General features: G+C 39.1%; 1 protein-coding gene across 4 annotated transcripts in view; it reads left to right on the forward strand.

Annotated features, from left to right (window-relative positions):
* Positions 1 to 25,356, forward strand: part of PDE1C (phosphodiesterase 1C) — a 744,082-nt gene that overhangs the window by 413,167 nt on the left and 305,559 nt on the right. For 2 of the 4 annotated variants that reach the window (XM_004385323.3, XM_004385324.3), the window contains exon 2: positions 2,936 to 2,962. The exons of the other annotated variants lie outside the window; for them this stretch is intronic. In XM_004385323.3, coding sequence (XP_004385380.1) covers positions 2,936 to 2,962 — 27 coding nt within the window. The remainder of the gene's footprint in view (positions 1 to 2,935; positions 2,963 to 25,356) is intronic. 4 annotated transcript variants of the gene reach the window in all.

Consider the following 25,356-nt stretch of genomic DNA (forward strand, 5'->3'; position numbering starts at 1 on the left):
GGATTTGAACTGCTGACCTTTTGGTTAGCAGCCGAGCTCTTAACCACTGTGCCACCAGAGCTCCTTATTACTAGTAGGTGCTGAAAATGGAAGCTGTTCTTATTTTTTGTTCATCTTTGATTCTCCCAGCACCGCTAGCGTTGGTTTTGCATGGTGCTTGCCAAATGCTAGGAGAATTCTGTGGAAGCCAATAGCAAAGGTTGTCTTCTTCTGACCTCTGAAGACATCCTCTGTTGATAGAATTAGTTGGGCTTCTGGGTAGAAACCAAGGGCATTCATCTGGCCCTTTGCCTCTCTGCCCTTGGTCCTTGCATACTCTCCAAGGGGTATTTCCGTTCTTGCCAGAGCCTTCTTAGATCTGTTTATTAGTTAACAGTGCTAATGAGGGCTAAGGGTATGGGTCACACCCACAGCTCACTCCGCCCTTGGCTAGCTGCTTGGGGAGTGTGAGTTGTCACTGGTGACAGGGTCCAGGTGGGAGAGTGTGGATGATCAGTGCACATCTATCACAGCTTTTGGAGAGAGTGCAAGGTACTATTTCAGAAACTGGGATGCAGTGGAGAACCAAAGAACCTGCCCTTGGGGAGCTGACATTCTAGTGGATTATCTCATTTATTTCTCACAACAGTCTCTCAAGGGAGGTTCTCTGATTATTCCCACTTTACAGATGAAGAAACTGAGGCTCAGCGGGGTTACATAGCTAGTCCAGCATCATAGAGCTAAGTGCCAGAGCCAATATTGGAACACAGGTAGTTTGTCTCTGAAGTCTACCCACTCTGTTAGGTGACTTGCCTCCCTATATATGTTATATTATCCAAACATGTATATATTTATATATATTTATACAGGCACTTCCTGGGTTATAAATGTATAACCCGCAGTTATAAACCAGCTCCTGTAAAGCCTATTATATTAAAAATTTGAGGTACATGCAATGGTTTGTAATAACAAATGGGCACTATTTTGCGAAGCGCATCAAAACATTATTATTACAGTATTTTATGTTAAAGATGTTTTAGTGTATCTGGAAGTGTTTCTTTAATGTTTTTTATGCACGGAAAAGTATACTATATACTAAGACAAACATTTGAGTAACTGACGTTAAATATGAACTGTACCTAACTGTTCCAACTTACATACAAATTCAACTTAAAGATAGATCTAGGAATGGAACTCATTAGTAATCTGGAGCCTGCCTGTAGTCCTATATGTGTGTACATATATTCTATATTACTGTATATGTGTGTATCTATATATGAGGCTATATATGTATATATATGCATATTTTTATAGTTTTTCCTAGTTATAATCATAATGTGCATTTTAAAAGAAATATGGAAATTTCATAAAGTAAAAATAAAATAAGTCATCCATTAACCTACCACCTAGGGATCATCGTTAACATTCTGGTTGTTTCTTTTCAGATTAATAGCCATGAGTAGATACCCAGCCAAGAACATACTGTCGGTTCTGTGTTGCATGCTGCTTTCTTCACTTAGCACTTAATATTGCCATATATATTTTCACATCACTAGAAATATAATAGGAGCCCTAGTGGTGCAATAGTTAAGTGCTCGGCTACTAACCGAAAGGTTGGTGGTTCAAACCCACCAGCCGCTGTGAGAGAGAAAAGACCAGGCGACCTACTTCTGTGAAGATTACAGCCTAGGAAACCTTATGGGGCAGTTCCACTCTTTCCTATAAGGTTGCTATGAGTTGGAATCGACTCGACACCACACAGCAACAATAACAGAGATATAACAGGTCCAAGTGATTTTGAATTTGAAACAGCTGTGCTTTAACATGTAACATACAGCTTGATTAGCAAATGGCTTGGATTTCCTGGCTTCGGTGACTGTAATGGGAATGCAGGTGTGGAACTAATGGCAACTGGGCAGTATTGCATTTCCTGGAGATGCCACAGGAGATGTCCTTTCCTCTCACAGCACTTTCTTTCCTCTGGTCTCCTCCCATGAAGAGCCTGTTAAAACTCCTTTGAGGGTTTCCAGAGTCTACAAAAACTGAAACCAACATGAAAAGAAAATTTCAATATGGAGACAACATACTTATATGGCCATTTCCCCCATAAATGCCATTATGACCTATGTGAGGTAGTCAGGGCAGGTACTGTTACCTCCATTTTATGGATTAAGAAGCCCAAAACCCAAGAGATTTGACCAAGGCCAAATGAAGACTGTAAATAGCAGATATGGGCTAGAACTCAGGCCACTTCTGCTTCCTGGGAGGGGGTGTTCTCCCAGGACACTTGAGAGATTGAACCTGAGCCCACGTTTGAGCCATTAGCAAGTTCCTAATGTTGCTCTCACCACTTCAGTTTCTGGACGTTCTCATTGCCTCCCTATCCCCTTCTTCTTTCTTTGAAGACTACACATCTGATCTTCATATGTAAAAGCACATTCTTAAAAGCCTTCTGTGCTAGATGATGAGCATAACCATGACAACAGTAACAATGCAAATAGCTAATAGTTATTGACCATTTAATATGTACCAGACCAAAAAGTGCTTTAAAAGCATCCCTCCATTTAATCCACACAATTCCACCCCTTCTGCCCCACCATGAACCTGGTAAATGGAAGGGCTGAGATTTGAACCTGGATCTTGCCAATTTTCAAGCCAGATCTCAACCAACATGTTGAAGTGCCCTTAAAAAGGGAAGGGAAAAACATAGGGGGCAGAGCCACTAAGCTTCTGGGATGCTATTCTTAACTGTTATGACTGTGGTTATATAAATCTGACCACAATATAATACAGTAATCCAGAACCTTTCACTGGGCTTTGAAACACAGAAGCCTCACAGAGAGAACCCTCTGTGAAGTGCTCACGCCGTGCTCATCCCCACTGAACTAATCCTTTTCTAAACCACTGCCTACCACAAACCATTTTCTGATAATGTATTTATGCTTCTTTTCTACAGGAGGAAATATAAGAAAACGTCCCAGAGGTAAGAGCATCTTTCTGAGCCAGGATTGCTTCCTGGACTGTGGTAGGTTAAGTCATTTGTGGATATTAATTGAAATAAACGGTATCTTGGTGTCTTCTCAGTGAGTTGCCTGCTTTGTCTTCTGATCGAGACTGCTGCTGTAATTAAAAATTGATTGCAGGCATTCATGTGGCCCAGTAGGTGTATACCTTCACACAAGAGTGGATCCTGTGGATTAAAAAACTTGTTATTGCTGGGCTGTTGAGTGATTTTTACTAAAACCTTGATCAAAGAGGGACTGGGCTAGGGTTGCTGGGGAGCAAAAGGGGTCTTTAAATATATGCCATTGAACTCAAAGCATAGGTACAGATATAAAGATTGCTGTTATTTGTCTTCGAGTCACCTCTGCCTCGTGGCTACCTTATGTATAACAGAATGAAACATTGCCCCATCCTTCGCCACCTTCATGATCTTTGGTATATTTGAGTCCATTGTTGTGGCTATTGTGGCAATCCATCTCATTGAGGGTTTCCCTCATTTTTGTTGACCCTCTATTTTACCAAACATCATGTCCTTTAAAGATAGTGCTGGTCTTTGATTTGACTGTGGAAAGGGTAATTTAAAGTAAAATATCATCCGTCATCACCCCCCATGTACCCATTGACTGGAAAAAATGGATCTATAAAGATAAAGCCCCTGCTGGCTGTGAATTATGCTTTGCAGGCCCTTTGGGATGAGGAGCCATGGCAGGTTCAGGCTGACATTGACCTTGACCTATGTCATGCATCCTCTGTATTTCCAGTTCAGGAATGACTTATGGGGTCTTTGAGTGCATGGCCTCCCAGCTCCAATGGAGAGCCCATTTTTCAGTGATTACGTGAATTTAACTCCCTATTAAAGTGCTCTTTGACAGATGTTCTTTGCTGATTTGTAGGAGCAGTGTGTATATTTGTGTATGCACACAAGCAAGCTGTGATGATGTGGGAGGAGGGTGGATTCTCCAAATAATAGAATAATGAAATGAGTTTAGGAAATGTCATGTACTTCATGGTAGAATTCATTTATTAGTTCATCTCGTATACACTTTTTTTGAACAATAACTTGTTTTCATAAATGTAGTTGGAAATTAATGGCACATAAGTTCTCCCATGACCTTCTTAATTTCTCTAGCATCATTTCCTGCATCCTCCAACCTCCCTCTCAAGTCTCTAAACTTTAGCTACTGCTTTACACCAACGATGTGACTCTAAAGGTCCAGACAATCATGTATGATTTCTTGGGAAGAATGTCGCTAAACTTACAATGAATATATTTATTTCAGCCTCATCTTAGAATGTAGACTTTCTGTGTGTCAGGGAGCTTTTCTTGAGTTAAGTGGGACAAAGTTTCTTAATTTCAAAGATACCCAGGAAGCTAGTCAGGCTACCAGGAAGTGGGTAAATATTGCCCACTGTACTCATTGCAGTTCTTTGAACACACCATGCTGACTCATTCTTCTGTGTCTTCGCATGTGCTGTTCCTTCTCCTCAGCTTGAGCCCTGCTCCCATATCATAGTTAATCCTCTTTGAGTTATGTCTGTTTTCTGTGTGCTCCTGAAGTTGCCAGCACCACACTGCATTTTCTCTTCGCCTACCTGTGAGCGTCTTGTGCCTTCCAATGTCTCCTGCATCTGCCACACTGCCTCGAACAGTAGCCACTTGGTAAATGTTGTTGAGTGAATGAATGAATACTAAGTGCTCTTCTTACAGACTGAACTCTTTTAAGCTATTGTTCAGACCTTTGGTGATGGAACAGAGAGAAGTGCCTTTTTTTTAAATTCTTTTTTATTTTGTTGAGATATAAATCACGTATCAAACAACATATTGCATTGGGCACATCTGCTGCAAAAGACCTCTTTAAAATGTTGAAAAGCAAAGATGTCACATGAGGACTAAGGTGCGCCTGACCCAAGCCATGATATTTTCAATTGCCTCATGTGCATGCGAAAACTGGACAATGAATAAGGAAGACTGAAGAATTGATGCTTTTGAATTATGGTGTTGGCAAAGAATACGGAATATAATATGGACTGCTAGAAGAACAAACAAGTGTGTCTTAGAAGTACAGCTAGAATGCTCCTTGGAAGCAAGGATGGCGAGACTTCGTCTCACATACTTTGGGCATATTATCAGAAGAGACCAGTCCCTGGAGAAGGATATCATGCTTGGTAAAGTAAAGGGTCAGTGAAAAAGAGGAAGACCCTCAAGAGATGGATTGGCACAGTGGCTGCAACAGTGGGCTCAACATAACAACAGTTCTGAGCATGGCATAGGAACAGGCAGTGTTTTGTTCTGTTGTACATAGGGTCGCTATGAGTTGGAACTGATGTGATGGCACCTAACAACAGCAAGTCACATATCATACAATTCACTCATTTAAAGAGTACAATTTTGTGTTTTTTTACTATATCCACAGATATGTGAAAATATCACCACAGTCAATATTAGAAGATTTTCATCATCTCAAAAAGAAGTCCTATATACCCATACACCCATTAGCTGTCACCTCTCCCATTAAACCTCCCCTCCTCACCCTGAGCCAATAATCTACTTTCTGTCTCTATAGATTTCTCTGTTTTGGACTTTCATGTGAGTGGAATCATACAATATGTGATCTTTTGTGACTGGTGTCTTTCACTCAGCATAATGTTTTCAAGGTTTATTCAAGCTGTTGCATGTATCATCACTTCCTACCTTTTTACCACAATTAATATTCCATTGTACGGGTATACCACATTTTGTTCATCCATTCATCCATTGATGGATGTTTGCATCGTTTCCACCTTTGGACTATTATGAATAATGTTGCTTTAAACATTTGTGTACAAGTTTTTGTGTGGACATGTATTTTAATTTCTCTTGGGTATATACCTAAGAGTAAAATTGCTGGATCATATGGTATCTCTGTGTTTAATCATTTGAAGAACACACATTTGTCTTGAGTTGACTGAAATATACCCCAAGTTATTTTTCCTTAATATGTGTGTTCCTTATTTTGCATATCCAGTAATGCCATGTGAATCTTTCAAGTTCTTTTCCAGGAAAAGTCAAAACGAATTCTGGAAGGGTTGGGATTGGATTGACATGATCCATTGGAAACCTGGAAAATAATACTATTTCTTATGGTTAAAATACTTTCTTAATAAAAGTCATGTATGAATTTCAGCCACTTCAGTCTCAGTGGCTTCACTAAGGAGCAGCATTGGTAATGTATTTAACTCAAGTGCCAAAATATTTATTCTGTCGTATTGAGCAGAGTTTGGAAACAACATTCCAAATAAATAGGGCTGCTTAGATCTTTTGTGGGTCAAACATTCAAAGCCCACAGTTCAGTATAAAAGGGAAATATCTGCTTTTCATTGTATTTGACATCCATATTGTAGATTTAGACACATTACATTCTGATCAAAAATTGAAGTCTGCCAATTGGTTTCAACAATGGCATTTTCAGATAAAGCCCATTTTAATCTCATCTTTCCTAATAAACATCATCTCATAGCAGAGACTTCTGTGTCACGTAGTTTGCAAATAAAGTCAGTAATCCAAAGTAGTGGTATTAGAATTTGATGTGCAGTATAGAGGTGCATGAGTCATTGAGGAAAAAAAAAATGAGCTAAAACTTTAAAGCTTCCTGGAGGTTGATATACTTTTCTAAATTGAGCTTATGCAGATGGCTAGACAATCCTGTCTTGTTCAGGTTCGTTGGGCACAAGCTAGTAATTGCATGTGAACTAGTGAGCAGGATGTAAATTAATCACTCAGATGAGAGGGCATAATAGCCTTCAGTAATAAAAGGTAATTTATCATTTTCACATGTTATTAACCTGGGGTATGAGATACTTCAGAGTTGCCTCAATTTTATTTGAAGAAAAGATAAATAGACAGGTGAGAGGGAGTTTTACAAGAGAGCTGCTCAAATCTGTCAAGTTTTAAATTACTATGTCAATTTTTTTGAAAGCATATTTTTTGCATATCGGATGTGAATGCTGTTGCATTTTTTATTATGTCATTGTAATAAAAAACAGGCAGTCTTGTACCAATTTTATTGAAGTTGTGCAAAGTGCAGATTAATAAATGATTGATTTGAGCTCTTCTATTTTTAATCAGACATGCATCTTCATATGAAATCAATCCATGTTCTACTTATTTGTCATTGAGTAATAAACTATCCCCAAACTTAGTGGCTTAAACAACAATTTTATTTTGCTCATGGTTTTATAGGTCAGGAATTCAGGAAGGGCTCAGCTGGGTGGTTTGAATCTGATCCACCTGATGTCGTGGTAGGGTGGGTGAGGATAGAGAATCCACTTCCGAGATGGCTTCTTCACTCACACGTTGGGAGCCTTGGCGTTCCTTTGTCTCTTTCTCTCTGTTTACATGGTTTTCATCTTTCACGATGTCTCCCATGTAGTTTGGGCTTTTTACAGCATGGTGGCCTCAGGGTAGTTGCACTTCTTACATGTACCTGACTTCCAAGGGCAAGTAAGACAAGAAGTGGAAGCTTCTAGTGTCTTAACTATGTCCTGGGCCCATAAAGGCTGTATCTTATTGTTCAGGCTATCACAAAGCCCACCCAAATTCAAGAGATAGGGACATAGATTGTACCTCTTGATGGAAAGGGTGTTAAAGAATCTGTAGCCATTTTTAATCTACCATAATCCACTTTATAACCTGTTTTCAGAATATTGCCTGGGACCTTTTCTGGGTAGCTGTAGGCTCGAGGTAAATGGATAATTTATTTGTTCAATTGTAGATCTTCACCACCACCATCAGTTGCCATCGAGTTGAATTTGATTCATGGTAACCCCATGTGTGTCACAGTGGAACTGTACTACATAGGATTTTTAATTGCTGATTTTTTGAAAGTAGATTACCAGGCCTTTTTTCTTTGGTGCATATGGATGGACTCGAACCACCAACCTTTCGGTTAACAACCAAGCACATTAACCATTTGCACTACCAAGAGACTCCTAATGGTAGACACTTTAAAGTATATCTTGGCACTCCAAATCAGATTCTGGTGTGTTTGAATATATACTTGTCTATTTGATGACTCATTTGGACTGGGAGTAACTGCGATTCCTTTTTCAATTTAGCAGCAAGCATACCAGTGTGTACTTGATTAGTTGAATTCGAAGTGTAGTTATTTGGCTTGAGTTAATAGTCAAGTAAAGCTGGTGGCTTCATGCAGGAAAATGAAATGACATTAAGTGTTGTATTAGAAAGATGTTACATCTCATAGCTTTGCTTTGTGTTACTCTACTTTGTCTAAACTTTTGTTGCTAAATTTATTTCCTTTATGTATTTATTTGGAGCCCTAGTGGCACAGTGGTTAAGAGGTCAACTGCTAATGAGAAGATTGCAGTTCAAATCCACCAGCCACTCCTTGGAAACAGTATGGGGCAGTTCTGCTCTGTCCTCTAGGGTCACTATGAGTTGGAATTGACTCGATGGCAATGAATTATATACTTATTTACCTTTAAAAGACATATTAAAGGAAAAAAATCCATTGGCTTTCAGAGTAATCATCCTATTACTACAACTCAACTGAGGTAGTTGTCTGTCTTTAAATATTTCAGGAAAGACTACGCAGATCTTAGGAGCAGAAGAGAACGTTTTGCTGATGGTGATTCTACTGAGTCTTATTTTTTGTGTTAATGGAAATGTACTCATCTCTTCCAAGACCAGAATTTCAACCTAAAGAGTGATGTTATGAGTGCTCTTTAATGGGCTAGCAAGGGCACCAATAGGTAGGAGGTAAGCTTCTCTCTGCACTGAAAACCTTATTGGATTGTGCTTTGAATCAACATGGTTAAGAGGAATCATCCTTTTGCCTTGTGAATGAGTCTTACTCATGAGGGCCATCATTCCAAGAGATTTGCTGAAGTGGTGCAATGGTAATTTGACAGCTAGAGAGGATTACACAGTAAACCCGCTGCCCCATAACATTCTCATCAGGTTGCTTTTAATACAGCTTCAGCCTCAGTTTATCAAGTCTGGTTCCAAGAAGTTTGTATCTCTGAGAAAGCATGCCAGACCATGTACAAAATAATCACAAATACTTGGCAGCAATGGTCTAATACTCTTGGACTGCCTTAAAGAAAGGAGCTTACTATCAGAGATATCATTGTAAGCTGTGTCTGTGTTAGAAGAGCTACACACACACACAGACATACACACATACATGCCCCCTTATTTCAGTGTGTTAGGTGATGCTGTGATTGGTCAGCATAATTCAGAGGCAGAGGCATAAATAAAAACACATCCACGAACCCGAGGTACCTCTGCAGACACATATTGGGTTTTCATGTGTCTGGACTATGGGAACACTTTGGTCAGGATGGTCAGGCGTTGGAGTTTTAAGCCACACCAGATAACAAAACCCTCTTTAGCATGAAGGTTTTTGTTTGCTTGTCAATAATCCTACCTCTGCTTAGATAGTTTAAGTAAAAGTTCTGAGTTCTGGTTCTTACTATATTTGATATACTCATTTTATAAATCTAGATATATCTGTTATCTTTTTGACAATCACACTGTATTTGATAGTCACACGAATAGTACTGTACAAAAATCTTCCAATTTAAAAGTTTATTCACTATTGCCATACAACACTTTAAGTGGTACAAACGGTTAATGCCTCTGGCTAATGACTGAAAGGTTGGAGGTTTGAGTCCACCCAGAGGCACCTTGGAAGAAAGACCTGGTGATCGACTTCCAAAAAATAGCAGCCATTGAAAACCCTAGAGCACAGTTCTTCTCTAACACACATGAGTTTATGGGTTTGTCATGAGTTGGAATAGACTCAGTGGCAACTGGTTTGGCTTTTTTTTTTTTTTTATTGCCACATACTTTGGTAAACCCTGGAAATAAAAGGATACGTAAGAAATGGCCCTCTGTCAAGAGGTACACAGGCTTATCAGCGAGACACATATGAACAAATAATTATAAGAGAATGTGATAATACTTACAGTAGATACAAGTATTAAAAGTCATTGGGAACAACTAGGCCTATTTGTGGGAGATACTTAACATTAACATGCAGCCTTCTCTCACTAGATTACAAAGAGAGCCTATAGTATTGTTTATTTTTCATGGTGCTCCTAAATATGGGGGTATGGAAGTTTAATAAGATAGCCCAGAATCATTTCTCCTTGACTCTGGAATAGAGATTTCTTCCATGTTGTCAGTTCTTTTTAATTGTATGCTTTGCTAATTCTTTAGGCTTACTCTCAAAGGGGCAAATGACTGAAAACTATTCTGGACATCAGGGGAAAGAAGACCAGGATACAAACATTTGTGGAGATCATCCATAAATAACCATAAAGTAGATATTACACATATAGATAATAGAGTGGCCTACATCTCTTGCAAGGCAAAACAATGAGTTATTTTTTCCCCAAGAGTCTAGTACCTTGTTTCAGTTGGATTTTGATGTAGCTCAGTAATCGTATTTGATGGGCTCGGTAATTGATTTAATCCAGCAAATGACTCCCTAACTCAGGTCTGCCAATGTCTGGCCTTCATGAATCAGCATACTTCGTGAGTCATCAACATAGCTGCCCTTTGCTGTTAATAGTGAATTGTCGTGCATGGGGAGTGGGAACGTGACTGGATATCACCCTTTGGCAAGGCTGTCTTCTAAGCAGTTGTATCCTAGTGTTAGCTTCTTCTACTGAAAAGTGCCCCTGTCTCTTGCCCAGGACATGTTAAGACCCATTGGTGAATTCTGAAGCCCTTTCAGCATCTTTGATATAGAATGAGTGGACTGTTGTCCCTACTTTTGCAGTTAAAAATCACAGCTAAATAACTAGTTGGGAAGGTTAAAAGGGATGACGGGATTGATCAAGGGCTGTATTTCTGCATACTTTTTTATTCAGTAGTATTGATATGTAGAACCTAAGGATTAGTGGTGTCAGAGACAAGAGAACCTTCTTAGAGACAAACCCCTTTAAGAAATGTTTCCTATATTTCTGATGACCAAAAAATATTCAACATAGTAAGAACAAGTACATCAGCCAGGAGATTATCTCCAGTTTACCTTCCAATATTGCCAGTTGAATCAGGACACTTCACTGTGAGTGGTGGCAGGGCAGAGTAGACCAGGAAGACAAGCAATATTGATTTGGTTAGACCAGAGATCATAGGTGGGCATTGAGACTTAGCCCACAAAGGATAATGCCCAAGGTAGATGGCATGTGAAAGGGTCTACAAGTACTATAATTTCAGGTGAAACATAGCCAGGGGAGGAAGGAGGGCAATGGAGGGTCTAGGCAGATAGTTTTGTCAGAGTTCAGAGTACCAGGCAATATGCACTCACTCATCCCTTATTCAGACACCTTCCCAATATATGCACAGGAGTCTGGGGAGCACTGGTGCAGGAATCTAGACCCAGAGAGGCTGTTTAGCAGGAGTTAGGAACTGGGCATAGTAAGAGAGGGTACTGGGATTTAGAAAGTAGCTCAGGCACTGATTTGGGTGATACATCTAGGTACGAGTAGCAGGAATGATCTTGGCATTGAGTTGTCATTTCTGAATCAAGAGGATCATTTAGGCACAATTCATTCTTTTTTTCTCTTCCATCTTCCTTATGTCTGGTAATTACTGCCGTTCTCCCACTCATCCAGGATCAAAACTTGAGTTACTTTCTGTATTTCTTTGTTGTGTGTGTTTCTTTACCTTCAACTTTTTGTTCTTCCTTTTCACCCATGATATATAGGTTGCTAATAGGTTGGGAAGCCCTAGTGGCGCAATAGTTAAGAGCTATGGCTGCTAACCAAAAGGTCGGCAGTTCCAGTCCACCAGCCGCTCCTTAGAAACCCTATAGGGTAGTTCTACCCTGTCCTCTAGGGTTGCTATAAGTTGGAATCAACTCAACAGCAACGAGTAACAGGTTGTGAGCCTTTCCATCCTGTTTCCATTCCCCTAATCTTGGTCCAGTTCTCATTACCCACCACCCCCACCCCCATTTCCTGGAGTGGAGAGTAACTTTCTAACTACTCTCTTGACTCTGATTTCTTCATCTTCTCCATTCTTCACACCCATGTATGATTACTTTTTCCACAGCTCCTCTTTGATTGTGCCATGTCTGTTTAAAACAGAAATACTCCATTGGCTTCCTTTTGGCTAATAAAAATAAAACCTTGTCTTCTTGCCTAGGATCTTAAGGCTTGCTACAGTCTGTCTCCACATCAACTTTCCTGCTCTGTCATCTGTACTCCCTACCTTGCAGTCAAGTTGAACTCCTCACTGACTGTCATATTTGGCTTGTGTTTGCTATCATTTCTTCATCATTCGTTCATACTCTTTCTAGTATTTTTTTTTATTGTGGTAAATATGTATGTAACAGTCTTCACACATGCAGTTCAGTGACATTAATTATGTTCATCATGCTGTTCAACCATTATCCTTGTCTGTTCCCAAATTATACCATCACCCCAAACAGAAGCTCAGTGTCCTCTAAGCATTGAGTCTTCCTTTCTACCTCCTTCCCGCCTGCCCATGGTAACCACTAATAAACTTTGGTCTCTATACACTTGTCTCTTTCTAGATATTTCATGTAAATGGGCTTTTGAATGTTCTCATTTGTACTTGTTAAAATCCCATCTTTTCTTCAAGATCCAATTCAAATGCCATATCTTTCCATGGAACCCCCTTTTATCTTCCCATCTAACAAAGATCTTTCTCTTCTAGTTCCTATTGCTCTAATTGAATGTACAAGAGTTAGTTGGGTCGGTGCATGTCATTCTTCCTGGAATCATTGTAATTTTTTGGAATAGGGAATATGCTCACCCAAAGCATGGTGCTTTGGACATGGTGGGTATTTATTAAGTGTGAGTTGAATTTATGAATGATTAGAACTGAGGTCCTTCATGTATTTCTACCATCAGTTAGAACTACAGTCAAACTTACCAGATGAAATTTTGGGGTCAGATTGATAAATGACTCATAAATGGCTTTGTAGTTCTCTGGCTACTCCCATACCCAGACTCTTATTGTTTGACCACCACACTGGCTGGAGTGGATACCTGTGAGGTCAGCAAGCCAGATGGCATGCATGGGCAAGAACCAGAAAGTATGTAACTGTTTGGATCATTGACTTTGCTTTTCTTTTTATTTTAGTTCCTCCGTGGAACTCTAGCATTTTGTGAAAATTATAAGAGTATTTTTGCTATAGAACAATGCTGTAATGTCTATCTTCCCTCTTTTCAGACTATTAAATCTGAAGATGCCCAATGCAGCATCAGATGTACTTGTTTGAAGTGCATTATTCTGAATATTTGATAACCACGTGAGCGTGCATCATTTAGCTGTTTTGTGGTGTTTTGCCAAAATGGCTTTGAGGATCATTTTCTTAGATTGCCTAATAGGGACCTAAGTGTGTCTTTAAACCTGTCAATAGCACTAATGCTGGACCTATCACTGGGCTTCAAAAGTTAAGCCCAGACTTTAAATTGCCTGAGAAAGCAAGCTTCTAAATCACTTCTAACCCCAGTGGTCCTCACTATTAGAGAGGCAGAATTGACTTTATTGACTCAGTCATTGGTGAAGGCTCCAACTTAGGGCCAAGGCCAACTCCCAATAGCAGCAGCTTAAGAGACAGTGTTTGGAGCCCCTGGGGACACTTAGTCCAACAATGTAAATCTGGATTTCTTAACCTAAGTATTATTAATGTTTTTGGCCAGAGGATTCTTTGTTGTGGGGATTGGCTTGTGCATTGTAGGATGTTTAGCGACCTCCCTGGTCTCTACCCGCTAGATGACAGTAGCAACTGCTCTGGTCCAGTTGTGACAAATACAAATACCCTTGTGGGAGGAAGGGGGCAAAATTATCCTTGGTTGAAAACCTCTGGTGTAGATAAAAGATTAAGAATTAGGAGATGTGGATTCTGTCACTGATTTAGCTGTGTCAAATCACTCCTCTCTGGCCTTGGTGTCCTTATCTGTAAATAGACAAAGTTGAACATGAGAATTTCTCTGGTTCCTTTTAGCTCAAAAACAGTCTTCTCTGAGTCTAATTACTGAGGTCCTTCCACAAAGAAGCCCAGGACACTAAACAGCATTTGCTGTGATGGTGGCCACCCTGTTCTCTGTAACTGAATCACCACAGAGGAGCAAAAATTGCTGATTAGCATGGAGGTCATTGGGCGGTTGATATAGTCTGCACCCGACAGTGATGGACCTATGGCCACCAGCCAGATCACCGTTGGTTTAGATACCTCTACTGGTACCGGTACCAGTTGCCCTCAAGTTGATTCTAACTCATGGTAACCCCATGTGTTTCAGAGTAGAACTGCTCCATAGGGTTTTCAGTGGCTGATTTTTCAGAAGTAGATCGCTAGACCTTCTTTCCAAGGCACCTCTGGGTGGATTTGAACCACCAACCTTTTGATTAGTAACCAGCCACTTAATCATTTGTGCCATCCAGGGCTCCCCTAGATACCGCTAATTTAACCTAAATAATGAGAACTAATCATGGGAAAGACATTAAAAAGACAGTTGATACAACACAAACCTTGGCAAAACAACACAGATATGTCTAAAGGGCATCCTACTGATTGACTTTAATGTGTGTCTGCTGTATGCCAGGTGCTTCACAGGCATTATCTGATTTAATCTTCACAATGATCCCATTTGACAGATAAGGAACTCAGGGAAATAAGTAACTTGACTGAGGCCACAAAGCAGAGAAGTGATCAGACCAGGATTTAAAGGCAGATCTTTCAGATGTGAAAACTTCTTGAGTTCTTTCCATCCTAGTGGTTTTGTAATTTACTTTACAGCTGTAGAACCCCGCTTTTATTCCCCAAATGAAGCAGAATAAAGTCAAAGGGTCAGAAAGGTATGTCTTTTGTAGTTCATTTCCTCATCCCACCAATTGCTTTTTTCTTGTCAGGGCATTTTATGTTTGAAATTTTCCAGATTTAGTCTCAACCCAAAAGATGAAGCTCTCAGAGAAGTTTAATGAAGTCTTTTGAAAAAATCTCCCAACTATATTTAAGTAATGTGATTCAGGGGGACAATCCTTCACCTCCACCACCAGGTTCTTTTTCTAAAAATTGTCTATTTTTCTTCTTATTTTTGTAACAGCTTAAAATACTTTGGTGAAACGATGATCAGTCATACATGAATACATAACCATGCATAAAAAGTAAATAACAAAAATAGAATCAGATAAGCAAAAACTTGTTCTGTATTTTTCTATCCTCTGACTTAACATGTTATTTCCTTTTCAAAGTTCATGAGGTCACTGCCTGAGTTTTTCCCTTTGCCCCTCCACAAATGGAGTCATGCTCAACTCTGTATTGTTTATTCCCGTAATTTGAAATGTCAGGAAGAGGGGAACTGAATGAAGAATTTCTAAGCATGCTGGAGGGAATAGACTAAGCCAGGAATATGCTTTGGAAGAGGCATGTGTGTGTTCTTTGCTCAGCCCATAAAATGAGAATAGTGTCGAGTTGAGGAAAGAGCATGGGTTTTGGAGTCATCCACGTTGTTGCTGTTGTTAGGTGCGGTTAAGGTGGTTCCAACTAATAGCAACCCTAGGTGCAACAGAACAAAACACTGACCAGTCCTGCATCATCTTCACAATCGTTGTTATGTTTGAGCCCATTTGCACCCACTGTGTCAATCCATCTCATCTAGGGTCTTCCTCTTTTCTGCTGACCCTCTACTTTACCAAACATGATGTCCTTCTCCAGGCACTGGTTCCTCCTAATAACATGCCCAAAGTACATGAGATGAAGTCTTGCCATCCTCACTTCCAGGGAGCACTCTGGCTGTATTTCTTCCAAGACAGACTTGTTCATTCTTCTGGAAGTCCATGGTATATTTAATATTCTTTGATAACACCATAATTAAGAGGCATCAATTTTTCTTCAGTCTTCCTTATTCATTTTCCAGCTTCTGCATGCATATGAGGCAATTGAGAATATCATGGCCTGGGTCAGGCATACCTTGGTCCTCAAAGCGACATCTTTCCTTTTAATACTTTAAAGAGGTCTTTTGCAGCAGATTTGGCCAATGCAATATGTAGTTTGATTTCTTGACTGCTGCTTCCATGGTCATTGATTGTGGATCCAAGTAAAATGAAATCCTTGACAACTTCAGTCTTTTCTCCATTTATTATGATGTTGCTTATTGGTGCAGTTGTGCAGATTTTTGTTTTCTTTATGTTGAAGTGTAATCCATACTGAAGGCTGTAGTCTTTGATCTTCATTAGTAAGTGATTCAAGTCCTTTTCACTTTCAGCAAGCAGCGTTGTGTCATTTGCATGTTACAGGTTGCTAATGAGTCTTCCAACCAATCCTGATGCCACATTCTTCTTCATATAGTCCAGATCTTGGATTATTTACTCAGCATACAGATTGAATAAGTATGGTGAAAGGATGCAACCCTGATGCATACCTTTCTTGATTTTAAATCGTGCAGTATTCTCTTGCTCTTTTCAAACAACTGCCTCTTGATCTATATACGGGCTCTGCATGAGCACAGTTAAGTGTTCTGGAATTCTCGTAGTTCTCAATGTTATCCATAATTTGTTATGATCCATACGGTCGAATGCCTTTGCATAAACAATATTGTTCAATAATTTCTGCATTTGATTGGATCGCCTTTTTTTGGAATGGGCACAAATATGAATCTCTTCCAGTCGATTGACCAGGAAGCTGTCTTCCAAATTTCTTGGCATAGATGAGTCAGCACCACCAGCGCTGCATCTGTTTATTGAAACATCTCAATTGGTATTCCATCAATTTCTGGAGCCTTATTTTTTGCCATGCCTGCAGTGCACCTTGGACTTCTTCCTTCAGTGCTATCGTTACTTGATCATATGCTACCTCCTGATATGGTTGAACGTTGACAAGTTCTTTTTGCTGCAGTGACTCTGTGTATTCCTTCCATTTTCTTTTGATGCTTCCTGCATATTTTGCACATAGAATCCTTCAAAATTGCAACTGGAGGTTTGAATTTTTTCTTCAGTTCTTTCCGCTTGAGGAATGCCCAGTGTATTCTTCCGTTTTGGTTTTCTAACTCCAAGTCTTTTCACATTTCATTAGAATATTTTACTTTGTCTTCTCGAGCTGCCCTTTGAAATCTTCTGTTCAGCTTTTTTACTTCATTTCTTCCATGTGCTTAAGCTACTGTGTGTTCAAGAGCAAGTTTCATAGTCTCTTCTGACATCCATTTTGATCTTTCCTTTCTTTCTTCTCTTTTTAATGACCTTTTGCTTTTTTCATGTGTGATGTCCTTGATGTCTTTCCACAACTCATCTGGTCTTTAGTCATTAATGTACAATGCTTCAAATCTGTTCTTGAGATGGTCTTCAAATTCAGGTGGGGTATACTCAAGGTCGTATTTTGGCTCTCGTGAACTTGTTTTAATTTTCTTTAGCTTCAACTTGAACTTGCATAGGAGCAATTGATGATCTGTTGTGCAGTCAGCCCCTGGCCTTGTTCTGACGGATAATATTGAGCTTTTCCTTCATCTCTTTCCGCAGATATAGTCGATTTGATTCCTGTGTTTTCTATCTGGTGAGGTCCATGTGTATAGTTACCATTTATGTTGTTGAAAAAAGGTATTTGCAATGAAGAAGTTGTTGGTCTTGCAAAATTCTGTCATGCGATCTTCCACGTCATTTCTATCACCAAGGCCATATTTTCCAACTACCAATCCTCCTTCTTCATTTCTAACTTTTGCACTCCAATCACCAGTAATTATCAGTGCATCTTGATTGCATGTTTGATCAATTTCAGACTGCAGAAGTTGGTAAAAATCTTTAATTTCCTCATTTTTGGCATTAGTAGTTGGTGCGTAAATTTGAATAGTAGTTGTATTAACTGGTCTTCCTTGTTGGCACGTGGATATTATCCTATCACTGACAGCATTGTACTTCAGGATAGATCTTGAAATGTTCTTTTTGATGATGAATGTGATGCCACTCCTCTTCAATTTATCATTTCTAGCACAGAAGAACATATGGTTGTCTGATTTAACATGGCCAATACCAGTCCATTTCATCCTATTAACGCCTAGGATATCCATGTTTATCCGTTCCATTTCATTTTTGATAACTTCTAATTTTCCTAGATTCATACTTTGTACATTCCACGTTCCGATTACTAATGAAGGTTTGCAGCTATTTCTTCTCATTTTGAGAGCTACGTCAGCAAATGAAGGTCCCGAAAACTTGACTTCATCCACATCATTAAGGTAGACTCTACTTTAAGGAGGCAGCTCTTCCCCAGTCGTCTTTTGAGTGCCTTCCAACCTGAGGAGCTCATCTTCCGGCAGTATATCAGACAGTGTTCCACTGCTATTCACAAGCTTTTCACTGGCCAATGTTTTCAGAAGTAGACTGCCAGGTCTTTCTTCCTTGTCTGTCTTAGTCTGGAAGCTCCACTGAAACCTGTCCACCAAGGGTGACCTTGCTGGTATTTGAAATACCGGTGGCAAAGCTTCCAGTCTCATAGCAACATGCAAACCATCACAGTACAACAAACTGACAGACGTGTGGTGGGGAGTCACCCATACTTAAGTTGAAATCTTTGTCTTGACAAAAGCCCCATATAATGCTTGAACAGGTTCCCTTACCTACTGGAACTTCAGTTTCCTCTTGGCCAAATGGAATTAATAATGTTTGCTTTATAGGGTCCCTGTCAACCTGGAATGAAATAGTATATGTAAAGGGCATAGCAAATGTTTGACACCTAGTACAGGAAAGGGTTCAGGAGAGAGAAAACCAGAACTCACTGGCCACTGTGCAGAGGGTTTACACTTTGAGACAGTACAGGGTAGAAGTCTTGGGTCAGCCATCTAAGAGAACTGGTAGGAAGCAGATATATCTGCTCTTTAGGGGCTCAGTGGGGGCAGGGGCTGTGTCTTACTAAAGGATGGATTCAGCCTTAACAAGTGATGGGTGACTGTTGGGGCACGTTTAACAGGACTGAAAGAAGTTTGGGGTATGTAGGACAGGGGAGCAAGCTACGCAAGGGCCAAAACCACTGGGGCATGGGCCTTACTTAGAAAACAAAAGTTTGGAAGGGGCCAGTCTGGTGCAGTCATGGTAGATCTTTCCACAGGATGGTACTCATAGTTAAGCTTCATTTTTAGTGTGCTATTTTGAGGGAATTTTTATATACTTTAAACTATCACAGAGAGAATAGCACTATATTTTAGTGGTTGAGAGCATGCATTCTACAGTCAGAATGCTTGGGTTCTAATCCCTGCTCTACTAAGTGTATGACCTTTCGTAAGTTATTTAATATCTCTAAGCCAGTGGTACTCAGTAGGGTGGGGGGAGGTATTTTGTCCACAAGGGACATTTTTGGTTGTTTCAGATATGGTGGGTGCCACTGGCATCAGAGGCCAAGGATGCTGCTAAACATCCTGCAATGCAAAGAACATCCCCGCTAAATCGAATAATCTATTCCAAAATGTCAGTAGTGCTGAGGTTGAGAAACCTTGATCTAAGCCTCACTTTCTTCATCTGTAAAAAGGGAATGATAATAGTTCTTACCTAATAGGGTTGTTGTAAGGACTAAATGAGACCAAGAATGAAAGCATTAAGTATACTTCCTGGCTTTTAGTAACTGTTAAGAGTTTTTTGACTATTATTAATGTTACTATTCTGACTTATGATCCATTGTTTATGTATCAAATTTATGAATTATGTTTTGTTGTTTATGTAGCTGACATATAAGATTTACAGGTATATTAGATACATTGCAATTTCACAAGGAACATTTTAAAAAGTAGCTTTAATCATGCATTGAAAGATTTTAAAGGTGTTTTGAAGGGAAAATATTGCTTGGTTTATGTAAAAACAGTATACTGTACCCTGAGACAAATCAGAAATCATAAGTTCTATATGCTATTATATTCTTCTTACCGTGAAAAAGCATAAAATCACAGATCTCAAAAGAAATACTTTGATATTATTGCATATTGTTATGTAGAGGGCAATAAAACAAAACAAATTTACTGGGAAAAGAAGTCCAATCCCTTATGTGTGGGGATGAAGGAAGTAAATTGTCATAGTAATTTCAGTGAAAACTAGTAGCTAAAAAGCAAACCACAATAGAAATTGGAATGAGTTCTTACTTAGTTCACTCGGACAACAAAAATATCCTTTAAAATTGATACAAATTCAGTAGCAAATACAGTACAAGTACAGTCAATACCTGTGGATTCCGAGGTCAAGTTCCTCTCTGCTGTGAGGTTGTGTGTTGCAGTGCTCTGCCACTAGGGGATAGGGTTGGCCCCAATTGTCTTGTTGCCCTCTGGTGTAAATACAAATGGAGGACTTGAAGGTTGACTTTTCTATAATCAGTTCCTTAATATTTAAGATGTGTTTTATCATTTATATCATAATCAAGAGTTTCTGAGAGTTAGTACAGTCATCAAGTAGCTTAAGAATCTGATGTCATACAATATAGACAGTGAGATGATGCATGATCATCCTTCTGCCGGTATGCCAAATCCATAATTCCAAATCTTTGATAATTTTGCTAAGATTTTGTAATTTTACTGACTGCAAGTGTTCTATATTCTTAGGAATAGTATAGTCAACACTGCTCATTCATGACCTGTTATTAACCCTTTTGGTAAGGCAAAGGGTGCCTATTTAATGGTGAACAGAAGCTTCATTCCTTCAGAGGACATGCTTCCTTTTGGGAATGAAGGCATTTAATAATAACAGCTGATGGTGGTGATGGTGGTCATGGTGGTGGTGGTGGTGGTGGTGCCCTGTAAGCACAACTATTCATTAAAACTGTACTTTATGCTCATAAGGGCATGTTAACTTCATACTTTCACATGTTTGCTTAACATCTACTTTTTTCCCTCTGCTGATTCTTCTGTATTGACAAATGTGTTCTGTGAGTATGATTTTGGGATTTGATAGATGGGATTCTGATGAAGCCATCGTAAAGCTTCAGTCGCTCCCCATTTAGCATCGTTATTTTGAATAGAAAGAAATTTTCCCCAAATTGGTCTCTTGTGTGGAAAATGAATCGTGTTTAAAGGGTGTCTAGCTTGGTGGGGTGGATGGTTTCCCCTCCTTGATATCAGTGATTTATTTCTGCCATTGGTTTCTATAGGACATTCTAGGGGCTTAATTACACCAAAAGTTGATAAACAAGGCAATGTACCATTGGCATTCAGAGCATGGATTTTGGGATCCAAGAGATCTAAATTTAAATCTCATTTCCACCCCTCCTTAACTTTGTGATTTTTCAGCCAGTTAAGCACACATACCCTCAAGATAAGGCCTACTGATAGTACCTAACTAATAGAGTTGTTATAAGGATTAAATGAGAGAATATATATATGGTATACAGTTCCAGGCATATAATAAATTCTTAATAAATATTATCTGTTAATATAATTATTATGCTAATTATCCCCTCCCAAATAAGAATTAATGACCACAGAATGCCACCCTTCATCATAACTAATAATGAGATCTTGTGAATTCTTTGCAGAACTTGGGCTGTCTTAGGGACTTATTCTGCTTGTACAGGAGATTAATTCCTAAGGATCTCATTTGCCAGAGGATTAGTTGGAATGGTGCCAGAAAATTATGGGCAGAGGTGGAAGAAGCTGCCACCTTGAGCTTCAGGCTGAATCACAAGGCTGTGAAGACAAAGTACATGCCTACAGAAAGCGTCTAAAAGAAAGAATGCCAACCTTCTAGCCAAAGATTCTAGGTGTCATCTGTTCACTGCTGCTCTCTTGGTCCCTGTAGTCATTCTCTAATAGGTCCTGAAATGTCACTGGGTAAGGACCTAACATGCCCACTAGAGATTTAAAAAGAGGAGGTCAAATTTGAAAAATGAAAATCAGTCCACATGGTTTGCACGAACAATACTACTGAGAGGTTGGATGAAGAGAAAATTGAAAGTATTTACTTTGAAAACTGAATTGTACCAAAGTATTGAGTAAAATAAAGTTGACCATATTTCATTTATGGATGTAAATTTTGACTTGCCTGACACCACTCCCAGACTTTTCTTTTCAGCACATTTACTGAGTATCAGCTATGTGATGGTCAAGCACTGTGAGAGATTATTAAAAAAAAAAAAAGAAAGAATAAAATGTAGTTTATACTCTCAAGTCATTAATGGCCTAATGGGAGAGAGATAGGGACCCATGCAGGTAATTTCAGTATTTCTTTTATAGAGGTGCAAAAGCATAGAGGGGAATTCTACTACTTACTTTGGGGGTTCTGAAAAGGCTTTTTGGGGATATCAGAGCTGAGGCTTAAGGATGAATAAGGAAAAGCAGCCAGATGTGGAAAGGTGGTATGAGTATTTTATTTGGAGGGGATAGTATGAGCAGCTGGTTGATTTTTATCACTATTTTTGTTATGCGTCCCAGTCCCTGCTCTGGCTTCAGTGAGGTTTGGTATGCAAGGGTGGGCAGGATCACTGAGCTGTGGGTATCTTTGCGAGTGAGCTGCAAGCTCTCTGCCTTAGGTTGATAATCACTCCTCCAAGGTCTGCAAGCAAGGGAAAGAGCACAACCAATAAAATATTTCTGTACTTGGGGGCATTCAGTGTGGCCACCTGGGTACTGTGGACCACTTATCTGTCAGAATGGCCCATCCTGAAGAATCTAGGAATCACTTCAAATTAAGAATTAAAGACAGATTAAAAAGAATCTCTTATATGTTCTGTAATGGAGTCAAGACTAAAAGTAGTGATGAGAAGTGTTCCCTTGTCCTCTGTTTTCTCAAAGAGTTTGTGTAAGACTAGTAGTATATGTATATAATATATATATATATTTTTTTTTATATATATATATTTTTTTTTCCTCTTAAATGTTTGGTAGAATTGACCTGTGAAACCATCTGGCCTGGGTTTTTTTGTGGGAAGGTTGTATTCAAACAGTTCTCAGATGGTATCAAAATCATCTAGAAGCCCTGTTAAAACACAAGTTACTGGCTCCCACCTCCAGAGTTTCAGATTCAGTAGGTCTTGGGTGGGTCCTGAATGTATGCATTTCAAAAAGTTCCCAGATGTTCTGATGTTGCTGATCTGAGGACTTTTCTCAGAAACCACTGCTTTGATATGTATAGGACTATTTAGATTTTCTATTTCTTCTTGAGTCATTCTTGGTAAGTTGTGTTTTTGAAGGAATTTGTCCATTTCATCTAAGTTGTGGAATTAATTGACATAATGTTGCTAATATTATTCCCTTGTAATCTTTTTTATGTCTGTAAGACCTGCAGTGATATCCTTTCTTCCATTCCTGAAATTGGTTATTTGTGCTTTCTCTTTTTATCTTGATCAGTCTTGCTAGTTTTTTTTCTTTCTTTATTACTTTCATTAAAAATAAAATGTGTTATTAAAAATAAAAAGTAAATTTATTTTGTTTTTGTTAAATTTTTCTATTAATTGTTTATATTTCATGGTTGTCTGCTGTTGTGATTATTGTTTCTTTTCTTCTGCTTACTTTGGGTTTAATTTGCTCTTTATTTTCTAGCTTCTTAAAGGTGAAACTTACAGAGCGTTGATCTTAACCTTTCATCTTTTCTAATATAAGCATCTAAACTGTACAATTCTCTCTAATCACTGTTTCTCTTTCATACCTCCCTGGTGCCTCATCCATGCTCCTAGTGTTAGACTTATCACACTGGACTCTTGTATAATTTGTCTCTCCAATTCTCTCATAAGTTCCTTCATAGAAGAGCTCTCTTACTCGTTTTTGTTTCTCTAGTAAACCAGTTGGATGGGTATCTTGGGTCAGATGGATAAGTGAATGTGGCTGACCTAGTTTGTTAGCCCTCTTCCTTTGTCCTTGTTTCTTGCATATGTGATTTTCAAACAAAGGGACACCATTTAGATAGAGGAGTCCTTGTTTTGAAGAACTATTATAGTAGGTGGCTGTGAGGCTGGCCTGGCACTTAGAGAACATTATTCCACTGCCTAAGTTGGTTAAATTTTCTCTGAGCTGGCCCCTTTTGGCTTTTTTTTTTTTTTTGGAGGCAAGGCTGCCCTTTATGTTTTAGACTGTATGTTCATTATCAAATGGGGTCAAGATGAAATTTCTTTCCCTTCAAGTCATATTTCACAATTGGCCAGGTGCATTATAGCTGAAATGTGGGATTACTTTTCCCATTTCCTCAGCAGCAGCTGGTGTTGGTTGCTGTCAGAGGCAAGAACTGTTCTCCCCTAATGTACTCCATATACTAGAACAGATATATGACTCATCCTGTTGGAATTTTGAGCTCCTGGGTCTTCAGAGATAACAACTCTCATATGCACGGTTTTTCTGCTTTTATCAACTCATTTATTCCACTAAGAATATCATAATTCTTCTCTTTTTAAATGAGTTGATAAAAGCAGAAAACCTATGCATTTCCTTGGAAACCCTGTGGGGCAGTTCTCCTCTGTCCTGTAGGGTCGCTATCTGTCGGAATTGACTCGATGGCAGTGGGTTTGGTTTTTTTTTGTAGTGGAAATGGGGAATTCTTTGGGGCTCATCATTATGCAAAGCATTTACAGTATACGTTTACAACAACATATCATTTCTTTATACTAATACTTTAAAATCAGTAGTGTCGTTAGTTGCCATCAAGTCAGCTCCAAATCAGAGCAATCCCATGTATAACAGAATAACACACTGCCTGTCCTGCACCATCTTCACAATGTTGATGTGCTTGAGGCCATTGTTGCAGTCACTGTGTATTTTGAATGCCTTCCAACCTAGGGGGCTCATCTTCCAGCACTACATTGGACAATATTCTGTTGTGAACCATAGGGTTTTCATTGACAAATTTTCGGAAGTAGATCGCCAGGCCTTTCTTCCTAGTGTATTTTAATCTGGAAGTTTCACTGAAACCTGTCCACCATGGGTGACTCTGTTGGTATTTGAAATACCGGTGGCATAGCTTCTAGCATCATAGCAACGCGCAAGCCACCACAGTACAAAAAACTGATGGACAGGTGGTAGAAAAATATAACAGTATAGATCTCAAAATAACAAACAAATAGACTAGGCTGAAGAGAAATTAAACTTTCCTTTGAAATAATAATGAGCATGATGGTAATAATAATAATAGTTACAATAATAAATTCCATACATGATAGTCATTATGTTCTTGGCACTGAGATATTTTTCACACTTCTCTCATTTAATTTTTTCTGCAACCTCTGAGATGGGTGCTATTATTGTTCCCATTTTACAGGTGAAAAAACTGAGTCTTAGAGAACAAGAGTAACTTCTCTAAGGTCAGAAAATGATTTCAACTGAAGCCTGTTTGATGCTTGTCCCCAAGCTCTTAACTGCTACATTGCCTCTCTGTTTCACTTTGGAGATATTGGGATATGGTGACAATATATGTGGAAGTTTTGACGTGATGTTTGCACTAAAATTCAT

This window comes from Trichechus manatus, unplaced genomic scaffold, assembly GCF_000243295.1.
Source record: "Trichechus manatus latirostris isolate Lorelei unplaced genomic scaffold, TriManLat1.0 scaffold00137, whole genome shotgun sequence".
Taxonomy (NCBI): domain Eukaryota; kingdom Metazoa; phylum Chordata; class Mammalia; order Sirenia; family Trichechidae; genus Trichechus; species Trichechus manatus.